This window comes from Psammomys obesus, unplaced genomic scaffold (genome assembly GCF_907164565.1).
Source record: "Psammomys obesus unplaced genomic scaffold, mPsaObe1.curated_primary_1811, whole genome shotgun sequence".
Classification (NCBI taxonomy): domain Eukaryota; kingdom Metazoa; phylum Chordata; class Mammalia; order Rodentia; family Muridae; genus Psammomys; species Psammomys obesus.
The window spans coordinates 23466546-23481221 of record NW_026592890.1 but is presented as its reverse complement, the minus strand read 5'-3'; the positions used below and the strand labels follow the sequence as shown (position 1 = coordinate 23481221).

Sequence of the window (14676 nt, the reverse complement as noted above, 5' to 3'; positions counted from 1 at the left end):
TCAAGGATCCTCTTCATGCAACTATTCAGGCTCTGAATTGCCACAATTATAAGGCTGCAAAGAAATGCAAAATCACCATAATAAGAAAATAGTAGCAAGGAACTGGCCACTTGAAAATTTAGCTCTTCCTCAGACCTCCTCCACCAGTGAGCTTAACCTCTGAGGCACTAACCACATCCCTCAGCCAATGTCTTGTCTGATGCACAAAATATCTCGGTTACAATGGAATAAATGACAAACTTACCCATGCATGTAACTGGCAAATGAAGGCTCTATTATTAACTAGAGCGAGGAAAAACTTGATAGGGGTAATGATATCACAGACACTCCAAACAGAAACAACTGGAATATTCATGCATTAAAAAGACACCAAGAAATACATGAAATCCTGGAATGCTTTATAGAAAGGGTTTCCCATGCGATTGACTCACCAAGTCAGGAAGTGAAGGGTATATGTTTATTGCTCTAGAATTTTGATAAGACAGCTATGCCAAAAATAAATGGAAATCTTGTTATTGTTGATTCTGAGAGTTTTATTCAGTCCAAATTTTTGCCAAATATGTGAGTTATGCCGGTATTATTTTCATTTTTCAATATTAAGTCCCCTCAAACCCACTGCACAGGAAAAAGACTGTAAGGGATTTTGGATTCTAAATGGCGTCTTTCTGAATCCAACTGTCTGGAACTCATGAGCCTAGTAAAGAAAAAGCCTCTTAGGGTCTGCTCGGTGAGGGGGCCTGGCCTCCTCCAGGACGCAGTAGCCCCGCCTCCTCGCTGGCTATTCCCTCCCCCAACCCCCGCAGCGAGAGGAGGAGCGGCACCCTTGACAAAAGAGGTTTTAGCAAAGACAGTAGTAAAGCTTAACTGCAAGCCAGGTAGATTTCTGCCCCGTGCACACAGGGAATTGTGACCTAAGACGGATGTGCTGGTAGAAGCAGGAAGAGCTGTGCCAGCCACAGTGGGGTCAGGGGTCGAGTCTCCATCAGAGGCTCTAATTAGCCCTAATGGCATTTCTTCTAAAGTGCTGAACAACTGCAGCCTGGACTCTTGCTTTAAAGGTGACAGATTCTTGCCTGCCAGCAGTTAAGTTGGAGGCTTTTAAATGGCAGAGAAACACTTAAAGAAATGCTCAACGCCCTTAGTCATCAGGGAAATGCAAATCAAAATGACCCTGAGATTTCACCTTACACCCATCAGAATGGCTAAGATCAAAAACTCAAGTGACAACACATGCTGGAGAGGATGTGGAGAAAGGGGAACCCTCCTCCACTGCTGGTGGGAATGTAAACTGGTACAACCACTCTGGAAATCTATCTGGTGCTTTCTCAGACAATTAGGAAAAGCGCTTCCTCATGATCAGTTATATTACTCCTAGGCATATATCCAAAACATGCTCAAGTACACAACAAGAACATTTGCTTAACCATGTTCGTAGCAGCTTTATTTGTAATGGCCAGAATGTAGAAACAACCCAGATGTCCCTCAACTGAGGAATGGATACAGAAATTGTGGTACATTTACACAATGGAATACTACTCAGCAATTAAGAACAAGGAAATCATGAAATTTGCAGGTAAATGGTGGGAACTAGAAAAGATCATCCTGAGTGAGGTATCCCGGAAGCAGAAAGAGACACATAGTATATACTCACTTATAAGTGGATATTATACATATAATATAGGATAATCATACTAAAATGTATACACCTAAAGAAGCTAAGCAAGGAGGACCCTGGGTAAGATGCTCAATCTGCATTCAGGAAGGCAAATGGAATGGACATCAGAAGAGAGTGAAAACAAGGAACAAGACAGAAGGCTACCACAGAGGGCCTCTGAAAGACTCTACCTAGCAAGGTATCAAAGCAGATGCTGAGACTCATAGCCAAATCTTGGACAGAGTGCTGGGAATCTTATGAAAGAAGAAGGAGATAGAAAGACCTGGAGGGGACAGGAGCTCCACAAGGAGAACAACAGAACCAAAAATTCTAGGCCCAGGGATCTTTTCTGAGACTGATACTCCAATCAAGGACCATGCATGGAAATAACCTAGAACCCCTGCACAGATGTAGCCCATAGCAGCTCAGTGTCCAAGTGGGTTCCCTAGTAATGAGAACAGGAGCTGTCTCTGGCATGAACTAAGTAGCTGGAGCTGGCTCTTTCATCACCTCTGCCCCTAAGGGGGGTGCAGCCTTGCCAGACCACAGAGGAAGACAATGCAGCCAGTCCTGATAAGACCTGATAGGCTAGGATCAGAGGGAAGGGGGGGAGGACCTCCCCTATCAGTGGACTAGGGGAGGGGCATAGGGGGAGAAGAGGGGGAGAAGAGAGGGAGAGCGGGATTGGAAGGGGAGGAGGGAGGGGACTACAGCTGGGATACAAAGTGAATAAATTGTAATAAAAAATTAAAAAAAGAAACATAGTTATTTAACACTGAGCTGGAATAAATGAAAATGTTCTTCCCTTTGCTTCAAAACAGCTCTTCTTTGGTTAGGTAAAAGTGAGAGATCAGAGCCCAGGGATGATGCCCACCTGAGGAACTCTGGGTAAAGTTACTTGACTTTCTCAAGATTTAAACTAGATAAATGCCATTACATATTCTGCTGGGCACTGAGAAGTCCCAAACTTGAAAAGACAAAATTCATATCTATAGTGGATCTGTAGTCAAAGACATTCTAGTGTATGGATGTGTGGAGCTGGGGGCGAGTGTGTGTCATCTGTGAGATAAATTATCTACAGTATAATACCAATGTCACAGTTGAGAAGTTAATGTTCTTTCACCCAGCCCAAACAGCTCAGATGGTGCAGCAGCTGAACATGAACTTGAAGAAAGGTAAGACTTTACGCCACACTTCCTTAGGTTACAGTAATACTGCTGATCTTCCTTTCCCCACACACTAATCTCACATCATTGCTTTTTCTCCTTGTAAAACAGAAAATCATTCCATTTATGCATTTATTCCATGCATACATGCACAAGCTAGAAGGTAACTTATGAACTTATGGGAGTTGTTCTCGTCTTCCCCCATACGGGACCAGGGACTTGAACTCAGGTGGTCAGGCTTGGCTGCAAGTGTCCTCACCACTGTGCTACCTCGACAGCCCTTATGTCTGTTTTTCTTACTTCCCTCCCATGTGACTTTTACAAAAGAGCCATGACACTGATTTTTCTTCTGTTTCCAGCAACAGTAGACAGTTGTCTCTCCATTTCTAACTTTTCTTGAAAGCCCTTCAGAGAACAGAGTTTACGCCAGTACCTATAAAATTTGCTTGGCAAATAGATGAACATTTTTTTCTTATTGGGATGTTTACCGCAGCTCTGACTATGGATGGTGTTTTGAAATCTGAAACTGAACGAGGGGGAAATGTGAAGAATTTTGACATGTGAAAAGGCCAATGAGTCTGGCCAGGCCTGGACACTCACCCTCTCACACAGCTCTTCAAATGTGCAGTCGGCAATGGTTCCACAGGCTTTATTCAGCCGCAGCTCTCTGCCTTGCACTTTTAGAATCCTTGGTCTAGTTACTATGGGAACATGAACAAAGACTCAATCTTGTCTGGATAATTACTATAAAATTCATCTCTTACAGATAGGAAATGCATAGCTTGATGAATAATAGCACATGATTCAACACATAAATTAGACAAAATGCTGATACAATGACTGCCACTTGAGTGTGGCATCAACCCATAGACAGCAATGGAACTTATTAATTGGTCAGTGGAGATTGGGCATTGTGTTCTAAATGTATTCTCTTTCAAGAGAAATTAACTTACGTACAATCATTTTGTTTCTGAGCCAGCTCATCAAACAACTTATCCATGACAGCCTCCGCATCAGCTTCACTTGTGCTACAGTGAAAAGAATAATAGAATATGAAATTAATAACACTTGAAGCCAACATCAAACAGCTGCCTGAGCCTGCTTAGCTTTTTGCCCGTAAAGAGGGAGAACGGGGTGTTATGCTCTAAATACAAACATTAGATTTAGAATACACTTAAAAGCAGAGAATATTAACTCTCAGGTAGATGATCCTGCCTTATTTGCATACATTGAAAGACTTCTGAGCTTCTAGATGTTTCCAGTAATGAGAAGGATCCAGGCAGAGTAAATCCATTAATACTATGTGTACACAATGAGAAGAAAGCCCCTGTCTCTCTCCTGCATGCAAAACAAGAGCAGAGAGGCAAGGCAGTCAAGCATCCAGCAAGCATCCTTTGAAATCTCCACGGAGAGGGTACACGTGAAATTAAATATTGAGGGTGTTTTCAGAACAAGAAAAACCCGAGTCAAAGCCACTGGCTGAGAAGAGCGAGCACTCAGAATTAAATTACTAGCTTCCAGCTACAAACTGCATCTGCACATCGGAAATGCTATAACACCTGTATATAGCTGAAGATATATAGGACAGACTTCTGTCAGGAGAAGGACAATTAAAGACCACAGTTTCTCTCAAAAGTGTCCTTGTTGGAAATCGCCCCCCACCCCCTTCTGTGATGCCTCCAATTGCAAGCAGCTATGGGGTGAGTCCTGTCGCACAATCTTTTGTATTCTAATTAGAAATCACCATATGGTTTAAGGAGCTCACATATAGAAATGTGATAGTGCTATGGCCTCTTTTCTTCTCACTTTTTTTTTTTTCAAAGAAGGGTTGATAAATTAACAGTCAATAGAAGAAAATAACTGGTAGAAGAAAGGCCGTTCCAAAAAAAGAAAAAAAAATCAAGTGAAAAATCTAAGTTTCCTCCAATCCTTCATACAAACTTACACAAGATGACCTGCCAATATGCTTAATTTTGACACAAATCAATCTTAACTAATTGTGGAAGTAACTGGCATCTGCTTTAATAGTGTCTTACTGAAAATTAGTCATTAAGACTAAGTTTAAACTAAACAGAATCTTCCTTAGCACATTGCTGGCATTTAACTTATAACCACGGAATTCCTCAACTGTGGCGAACGCAGCAGCTCAGTCCCCACGAAGGGGCCACCCACCTTCCCGGGCCTCAAAAATACTATTTGCTATGGTTGATTCCAGAGGGAATGCTACTTGACTTTCATGAAGCCCTATACGACCTTTAAACTAAGCCGCATTGAAATAACTAAATGACATGACAGAAAGAATGAGTTAAAGAGATAACCATCCAAATTAAATATATATGTATATACATTACATTTGCATTGCATGTGGAGGCCAGATAAAAACTTGTGGGAACTGAGCTTTCTCTTCTTACCGTGTGGGTTCTCAAGGTCAACCTGGATCACAGGGCACAGCAGCACTTTTATCAGCCCGGCAAAGCAAATTGAATGTATCAAAAAACCACAAAGTCAATGTAAATGTCACAATGACTATAAGGATGTTTGGATGTCATCTTGGAATTCATTTAGAACAATTTCTATCATGCAGTGGTGATGCGCGTACACACACACACACGCACACACACACACACACACAGAGTCTTTTCGAGAAGTGGTGTATGTGTTCATGCTTGTGTGTGTGTGTACAGGTACGCAGTGCCTGGATGCTAGAGTTTGACATCAGATGTCCTCCTCAGTTGCTCCCCAGTTGGCTAGAATAATTGACCATGAACTCCAGGGCTCCCTGTCTGAGCCCCCAGCACCGCCCCCTCCAACACTGGATTGTGTCAGTGACTCTGCACCTGGCTTTCATGTGGGTGCTGGGGATCCGAACTCAGGGCCTCATGCATGGCAAGTGTTTTACCAGCTGAGCCATCTCCCCAGCCCTGATAAAAAAAAAAAAAAAAGAAAAGAAAAGTCACAGTACATAGCCCAGGCTGACCTTGAACTTATCTTCCTCCTGCTTCAGCCTCTAGAGTACCTGGTTAATGACCTATTTAAAATTCATTTTATTTTATTTATTTTCCCCCGTGTATATGGGGAGGCACATGTGTGCCACAGCGTGCATGTGGAGATCAAAGGGCTGCCTTGGGGAGTCAGCTTGCCGTGGTCTCTGGGAATTAAACTCAGGCCATCAGGCTTGCGCAGCAACGCTTTTCCTCACTGAGCCATCTCACTGGTCCTAATGACATACTTGTCAAGGCATACAGAACGGAGCAAGCAGAATTGGGGCACAGTTCATTAGCACAGTACCTGCCTAGCAGGGCAAAAACCTGGGTTTAATCACCAGCATCTCAGACACACACATGTATGTACACACACACATACACACAAGAGTCAATTTTTTCCTAACAAGGTTAGTATTTCATGTTGCATTTTATTTTGGTGTTTTGAGGGTCCTGCCACGTAGCCCATGCTGACCTATAACTTGCAATCTTCCTGCCTCTGTCTCCCGAGTGCTAAATCAGAGAACTGTACCCAGTTCATACCCAGCACAAAGCTCTTTTTACTTTAACACCGTCTTATAGGAATTGCTACCCTACCACAAAAAGATACTCTCAAGTTCCAAATTAGAAGACGGTAGTAGAGCTAAGTGCTCCAAAAGCAAAGCATTTCACACAGTGGCCTGTGTGACACGTGACCATTACCATCTCCGCTAACATGCACTTGGCCATAGGAGTAAGTTTTAGTGCTACAGAGGACGGGACCCTCATCTCCATACTGCCTTAAAAGCATGTAGAGTGGGTGGCTACAGCACGTTTTGGTGGTTTTCGACATAACTGGATTGGTATAAAATAAAGGAGAGCAGGAAAGGAATTCCTGCCATAAACAAACATCCCCACATTCCTTAACAGATAACTGCCAGAAAGCCATTTTTTCTATGTATATTATCATGCATGGACATAGGATATGTATGTGCAGGCATGAGTGGACCATGGAGCACACATGGACGCCAGGGAACAGCTCTGTGGATCTGTTCTTTCCTCCCACCTTCACATGGATTTAGGGATCAAAGGCTGGTCATCATGCCTGCCTTGCAAGTGCTTTACCCACTGAGCCATCTTGCCAGTCTGCATTAACTTTTTAAAAGATGAACATTAGAAAAATAGAGGAGCCGGGGAGTGGTGGCGTACACCTTTAGTCCCATCACTCAGGGAGGCAGAGGCAGGTGGATCTCTGTGAGTTCAAGGCCAGCCTGATCTACAGAGCAAGTTCCCCACAGCCAAAGCTACACAGAGAAACCCTGTCTCAAAACAAACAAACAAAACAAAACAAACACCACCAACAACAAAAACTATAAAACAATCAAACAAAATGAAGAGAAAAAAATCAATTACCCATTTATATTAGTCGAAAAGGCTCTGTTGCCTATGGTCCATTTCCAAATCAAATTTAAACAGCTTGGGAGTATGTCTCGCACTTGCCACCCAAACCTTAGATGATTCTAAACTTTGCAGTGCACTGTGAGCGGAGCAGGGAAAGCTATCTTTTGCTGGACCACTCCGTGGGGGTGAGCTTCCTCACTCCGCTCTCGCCTCACCATGGAGGGTCTTTCAGAGACTCAGAACTACGTCACTTAGCTAGTCCAATGCAAAGACATAAATTTTCTGTATGACAGAAGACATAAAGAAGGCATGGCCAAAGGGGGAGCACTACGGCAATATTTATATAAAAATTTATTCCCATCTAAAAATCCCACAGAACAACTGTCAAGGACTCTAAGAAGCTATGTAAAGAGATGGCTCAGTTGGTAAGGAGCCCATCGTTCCTTCTTACCAAGTAATCAACACAAAGAAAAAGCATGCCAAGTGTGGCATTGCAGGCCTGTAATCCCAGCCCTTGGAAGCTGAGGCAAGATGATGGCACTCGGGTTGGGACAGGAAATGGCCCTTGAGGACTCACTATTGGGGTATGCTGCCAGCTGCTGGGCCTCTGATGAGCACATGGACTTCATGGATGGATTAATGCATCAGTGGATTCAAAATAGGACCGAGAGTGAGAACTGTGTTAGGATGTGGGCTTGGCTGGTGAAAGTGGCTCCCACCACCATGGTGTTCTGTTTTACTCTATGGCTAGAAGCAGAAGACTCAAGAACGATGGATAGAAGCCTACAAAGCCACGGCACGAAAATAGGTCTCTCCTCCTTTCAATCATTTCTCTCGGGTATTCGGTCACAGCAAGGTGACGTCCGAGTAGCTCAGTGACTGTGCTGAGAGGTGGCCTGGCCGACTGATCCATTCCTGAAGTCAGAGTTGCTGGGACAGAATCACTCTCTAGATGTCTGTGGGACTGGGAGCCTGGTGCTGGCATGCTAGGATCTCTTTGGATCAGGCAACAAAGGGAGAGCTCAAGTTAGTCTATAACCCTCCCCCTGCCCACAGCAGACCCCTCCTCTAGCTAGACTGTACTTCCTAAAGCTTCGTCGGCCTCCCAGGAGCCAACACTGGGACCAGACACATGAGCTCCCAAGGACATTTTACACTCAGCCTACTCCATCCTAGGTATTGCTTAGAAAATAGTAATGGCTAGCTTCTGGAAGAAGCTTCTCTGTGACACAAAAATGAAAGGAGCCGGAACAGACAGTCAGTGATGGGGAATTTTATTAACTACAGTTAGGCCCATTTACCAGCAGTTTGGGCTTCTGTTGCTGACTTGTTCATTTTTGCATCTCACAAAGTTGACAGGGCTGCTAGCTCCCTGCACCCAAAAGGTGCCAGCAAGACTCTAATAACTGAGCCTAGCTCTTACAGCAGCACCTCATCTTCCCCAAGCTATAATGTCTTCACTAAGAGGGGAAGGGGTCAGGAGTCACCTGCCTTGGTGGCCAGCAATTCCCTTTCCTTCTTCTCTCGAGAGCTGGTTATATTCCCTAAAGACAAGATGACGAGGAAGAGCTTTGTTAAAGTAATTACTTGGAAAGACGGCAGTATGTCACTGCAAGAAGGCCTTGGGAATTTAAACAATCACATCCTTTTGACTTCACTCTCTCTGTTTCCTACTTGTGTTTCAAGATGTGAGCTCTTAGATGCTGCTCCAGCCAGCCACTGTCCTTCCACCCATCACCATGGACTCTAACCCTCTGGAACTATAAGCCCAAATAAATTCTTTCTCTCTAAGTTGTCTTGGCTGTGGTGTTCTATCACAGCAATGGGAAAGTGGACCAGTATACAGTCAGCATAGTAGATACTAGCAGAATTCATACTACACCTGGCAACTGGCAGTGCACAAAACGGTCCACACCTTCTCCAGCTTCACTAACACCCACAATTCTCCAACTCCTTATCCACTGTGATGATTATGGTGCATGCATTATAAATTACATCAATGGCAGTTGCTTCATATTATTTTTAGGTATGAGTAGAACATAAAGTAATATATAATTAAATTAATGAAATAGTTAAGCCACAACTATTTTCTTAATAAAATATCATGATTATAACAATGTAAAATTACATTTCAAAACATCTAAGATTCCCCCTATTATTTTTTAAGATTGATTTTTACTTTGTGTATATGGATGTTCTACAGGAACAGCAATGACTTTATCGCAGTTCTGAGGTGAAACCATTTAAAGGGATAGTAACACTAACTTTCACTAAAACTCTTTATTCAAAAAACAGCCATACCCCTGCAGCTCTAATGAAGGACCAGGATTTGCTAGGCTTTTGACTAGTTAGTTTGGGGGGTTTGTAAGATTTAGTTTTTATCATTTTTATTGATATATGTGTGTGCTGGAGACACAGAATGCTGCACTTGTAAAAATGCTCACAGAGGCCAGAAGAGGGCATTGAACCGTTTAGAGGCTGGGAACCAAACTAGGGTTCTCTGGAAGGAGAGCAAGTGCTCTTCAACACTGAGACATTTCTCCAGACCCTCATAAGTGCTTTAAATAAACCTTTATGAATATATGTTATACGGTGCCTTTCCCCTAAAGACCTTGTAATAAAAGAATAGTTAGGTTATGTGAAGTAAGAGACTGTGGTCAATCTCCATGACAAAAGAGCTCAGCCTCAGAACAGACTAGTCAAGAGGTTTGGGGGGCTGGAGAGGTGGCTCAGCATCTATGCAAAAACACGAGTGTGGTGGCGTACATCTGTAATCCCAACATGGGATTACATGAAGACATGACGGTTCCTGGGGCTTTGCTAACCAGCCATTCTAGCAGAACTGGTGAGCTCTATGTTCAGTGAGTGGCTCGTGTTTAGAAAGAAGAAGAAGGAGGAGGAGGAGGAGGAGGAGGAGGAGGAGGAGCAAGACCAAAGAGGCATCTGACATGGACTTCTGGCCCTTGTGTGCACCTGTACGAACACATGTATATACACACATATACACACCTAACCATATACCCCCAAAATGAGCTTACTTCTGAGTTTTCTCTCAGAGCTACAAAAATATTTGTGTCACACATCAATGAAGCAAACATCCCATTCAGTTTTATGCAGTTCCATTTCAATCATAAAGAGGCATAGCCTGAAGGACGGGGGTAGCCTCAAAATGACCAGAGACAAGGGGACTGGATCCAACACTATGAATGGCATTCCCCTTCCTCTCCCAAGGAAGCAGGAATGAGGGGTGTCACTTAGTGGTAGAGTGGGGGAGTATGCACAAGTCCCTGGTTTGATCCCCAGCTCTGCAAGAATTTAACTGACTTACTTCAGTTCCCTGGAGACAGCTGGACTCTGGGTAATGCTCATGGCACGACACTACTATATACTAGGCCTTTGTGTAGATAAGATTCAAGAAAAGAAAGTCTGTCCACAACTAATCAAAAGTTGACACAGAAAGAGCATTAGGGTCGCTTCGGATTTGAGGCAAAGTCACTCTTTTCCAAAGCTGCCTGCCTCCCCTGAGGGTTGAGGCAGCCAGAGCGCAGCACAGCCTCCTTTTCATCCGCTCGGCAATGCCCTGAAACCCAGCCATCTCGTCACCTTTGTTCCTCTCAGGAACTGTGCTGAGGAGCAGCCTTCTATTTTCTGTTGAGCAGTACCCTGTGTCTTTAAGTCAGAAAAGCCCTGGAATCAACCACTGTTTAGCTGCCAGGAAATCTGGCACCAACTCCCACTGGAGTCCTGAGTACAGTACCTGGATTAAAAGCCTGATTGCTTTGGAAGTATGAGAATTGCCATTTATCTTTTCCACATTAAATCAGTAAACAGAAAAGAAAATAATCAGTTATTCCAATTTTGAAAAAAAAAATTTTACAGCTGAAATCAGGCATTCAACGTAAAACTTAGCCTTAAAGAAACAGAACATGTCGAAAAAGAGCTTATTATTGCTGGACCATTTGAAATTCTCAACAAAAATTCCCAAACACTTGGAGGTTGCTGGAAGAGGGTCACGCATGAATTTAAATGGAAATTAATTTTTTCAAGAACCTCCCACTTCATTAGGCCTGACTCAAGGGGACAGAATGCTAACCACACTTTGCTCCTTTGTCCCCTTTCAAAAATCAACAGCTCGTTAAGGTATCAACAAGTAGAATAGGACTAGCTTTCTCGGCCCCCTCTCTCTGTGTTCTCTATGCCAGAGAGCCAAAGTCGATTTGACAGAGAAATTTCTCCTTCCTCTTGGGGTTCTTTGCCAAACTTTCCTGGCAGAGAGTCCTCGCGCTCTCCTGATTCCCCTTGCATTCATGCTGTATGGCTCTTTGTCCTCACACCAAACATCATCTGGGGCTGGAGGCAGGTCTAAAATTAAGTTGGTTTATACTTGCCTTAATATAAAACAGACTTGGTTGCATTTCAAATCCTGTAGGTGTGTGTTACATAACGGAATCGGCTGTTCAAATGGATTTTTATCCAACTATTTATCTTCTCAATCAGGCAAAGGCTTCATTGACGGCTTAAAGATCCATTTCAATCTCCACTTTCCCACCCTTCTCAATCACCTGGTGAATAATTTACCTGGTTCCATTAATCTTGACCTGCACATAATGCAGAGAGTAGGATCTCCTCTCAAATTACAGAGCTTCACCCCTCTCGGCTCCACATAAAATGTCTACTGACTTTCTGCGTTGCATTTCCTTAAAAGAAGTCAGTACCTGAACACGCAGAATAGCAGTTTGATACATTTTTTTTTTTAAATCCTTTTTGTATAATTTCAGAAAGGCGGTACAAACAAAAGATTTTGGAACAATGAAGATAAAAGAGCAGTTGAATAATGAGGGAAAATGCAGGGGAGTTTTAAGAGCGTTTTTAAAAGGTCCATAGTAAGTAACTGAGGACCCAGGACTCCTGCCAGATCAGTTTTTCTTACACTGCAGACTGACTTTCAGTTCAAAGTGTGATCTATTTGAAGATGAAATAACAAGCAGATAAGAATTCTAAGCAAACCTGAGCTGGGCATGGTAGCTCACGCCTATGATCCCAAGATACAAGAGGCTGAAGCAGGCAGATATCGTGAGTTCAAAGGCAGCCTAGGCTATAGAGTGAGCCCCAGGCTGAGCAATACCCTGTCTTAAAAGCAGTGGGGGAGATAGCACTAAGAAAATAGAAAAACTGCAGGCACATGAGCTGCTCACATGCGCACGCCAACAGAATAGTACCTACAACCGGGTACTTCTGCCAGTGTGGTGACGCTGGGATGATGGGCCAGCCATACTCTGTGACAGCAAGCCCAAGTGTCCTGTGGTGAGGAATGCCACTGTCACATACAGTTCAGTAGAGAAAGGAAAGAACTGTGCTGAGCACATCGGTATGGCTGCTCTGAAAGTCTGTCTGAGAGGGACAGCTTTACTGAGGCGTTTGTTAGGTAGTATTTCAAACAGTTCTGCACATTTGGTTATTAATTCCTCATTCAGTAGCCCTTGAGTTAATGTGTGATTAATTACTACTTAAGTGTACATCCAAATTACATCAAACAGAATACTTCTGTGGTTTTTAACAGCTAAAAACTTGAAAAACACTTTGTGTGATTACATCCTTCAGGATATAAAGCAGGAAGCTGCTATTTGTAATATACAGCTATACACTCGAAACGTGGACGGTATGCTTTGTATACACTTAGAAAGTATAGCAGGAAATCAGGAGTGAAAGACGTGGTGTTACTATCAAATAGAATGTACCATAAGATAATAAAATGAGCAATTCTAATCCGAAAGTCTAGATTTCAGCTTAGGGGTGTTCAATTATAAACTTTACACAAGCATTCCAAAACCACAACCAAACACAGACTCCAGAATCTGAAATACATCTATGCCTTTTTGGTTAAGGGGTATTCAGCCTGTACTGTGAACATATGCAAACTCACAAATGAGCTAGCCTAGCTGAAATGGATGATCTCCTACAAAGACACAATACTGAAACTGACTCAAGAAAAGGTTTGGGGAAGAAAAGGAGGCCCCCACGCTTGCGCTGAGACCAGTATTACCTGCTGTTAAAACCAGACTAAAATATCATTACAGTTTGGAGCTGAAGCATCCCCCCAAAACACCCTCTCCTTCACCACTGTTAAACTTACGTTAAAGGTGTGGTCCCCAGCTTGCAGCACTATTAGGAGGTGAAGGACCCTTAGGGGCGGGGCCTAATAGAAAGCAGTTAGGTAAGAAGGAGTATCTTTGAATAAGACATGGAGACACTGACACCCTTGCGTCCTCCTTCTTGTACTCTTCCTTTCTACTGTCCAGCTGCCTTTCTCCACCGCACTCCCAGCCACACTGGCCAGTGTGGCTGGCCCTAAGGCAGTGAGTGTCACTAGCACAAAGATGGAAACCTATGCAACAATGGGCCGAAATAGGAATCTCCTCCTGCTAAGGGGTTTAACTCAGATGCTCTGCTCAGGGATGGAAAGCTGGCGGGTATGACAATATTTATTCCAGAAATGCAAGGCTAATCTAAAATCTAAAAATCAATTAGTAACATAAAGTGTGTTAATATAACAATGGACCCAAATCACACAATTATCTTAGTAAAAACAGAAAATGCATTTCACAGAATCTAACATGACAAAAATGTTCAACAAACGAAGAATAAAGAATATTATTAACTGGTAACAGACATCTATGAAAACCCAGAGACAATGGCATAATTAATGGTAAAACTGAAGTTGTCCCTATAAGGCTGGAAACAAGATAGGGCTTGCTCTCTCTCCTCTTTCTTCAGTGCTGTATGAGAGCTCAGATCTGTGAAGGAACGTTAGATGAGAGGAATAAATAAAAGATGTCCAGCTTGCAGAGGACAAAGCAAACTGTTTCTGTGGACAACATCACCTTGCATTTAGAAAATTCTAGGACCTCCAGGCGCTAGACCAGGTCAGCAAGGTCACTATGCAAGGTCTGTTGCATTTTATGGTAGTAATAAAGACATTGAAAATGAAATTGGGGGAGAAATTCAGTGACAGAGCACAAAAAGAATAAATTACTAACAAATTAATTTAACAGAAGAACTGTAAAGCATATTGTATATTGGAAACTACAAAACACTGTTGAAAGAGATTAAAACCCAAAATAAATAGGCTTGTCTAACTGGCAAGAAAAGGTGAGCTCCAAACTACAACTACCAACTTATGGGACACAAACACCAGTAAGGTGATTGTGGGGTGTGGTGACATGGTCCCAAGATGTCTCAGACACCTTCCAAACCAGGAAGTGGCAACCTTCCAGGTGGGAACTCGAACCTTACCAAAAAGTGGCTAGAGAGATGGTTCAGCTTTAAGAGAACCTACTCTTTCAGAGAACCTGAGTTGGACTGCCAGCTGGGGCAGCATGCCACTGCCTGTAACTCTGTAATGTCTCTGACCTCCCCAGGCACCACACCCATGAGAAAACATCCACAAACACACACACACACACACACACACACACACACACACACACACACACAC

The 14676-nt window shown here is 43.1% G+C and overlaps 1 protein-coding gene across 1 annotated transcript in view; it reads right to left on the bottom strand.

Annotated features, from left to right (window-relative positions):
• The window catches only part of Afg1l (AFG1 like ATPase), a 151516-nt gene that overhangs the window by 30980 nt on the left and 105860 nt on the right, over positions 1-14676 (bottom strand). Inside the window, exons 9-10 of the mRNA XM_055616202.1 lie at positions 3778-3848; positions 3421-3521 (exon numbers count right to left, since the gene is read on the bottom strand). Of these exons, the coding sequence (XP_055472177.1) occupies positions 3421-3521; positions 3778-3848 (172 nt within the window). The remainder of the gene's footprint in view (positions 1-3420; positions 3522-3777; positions 3849-14676) is intronic.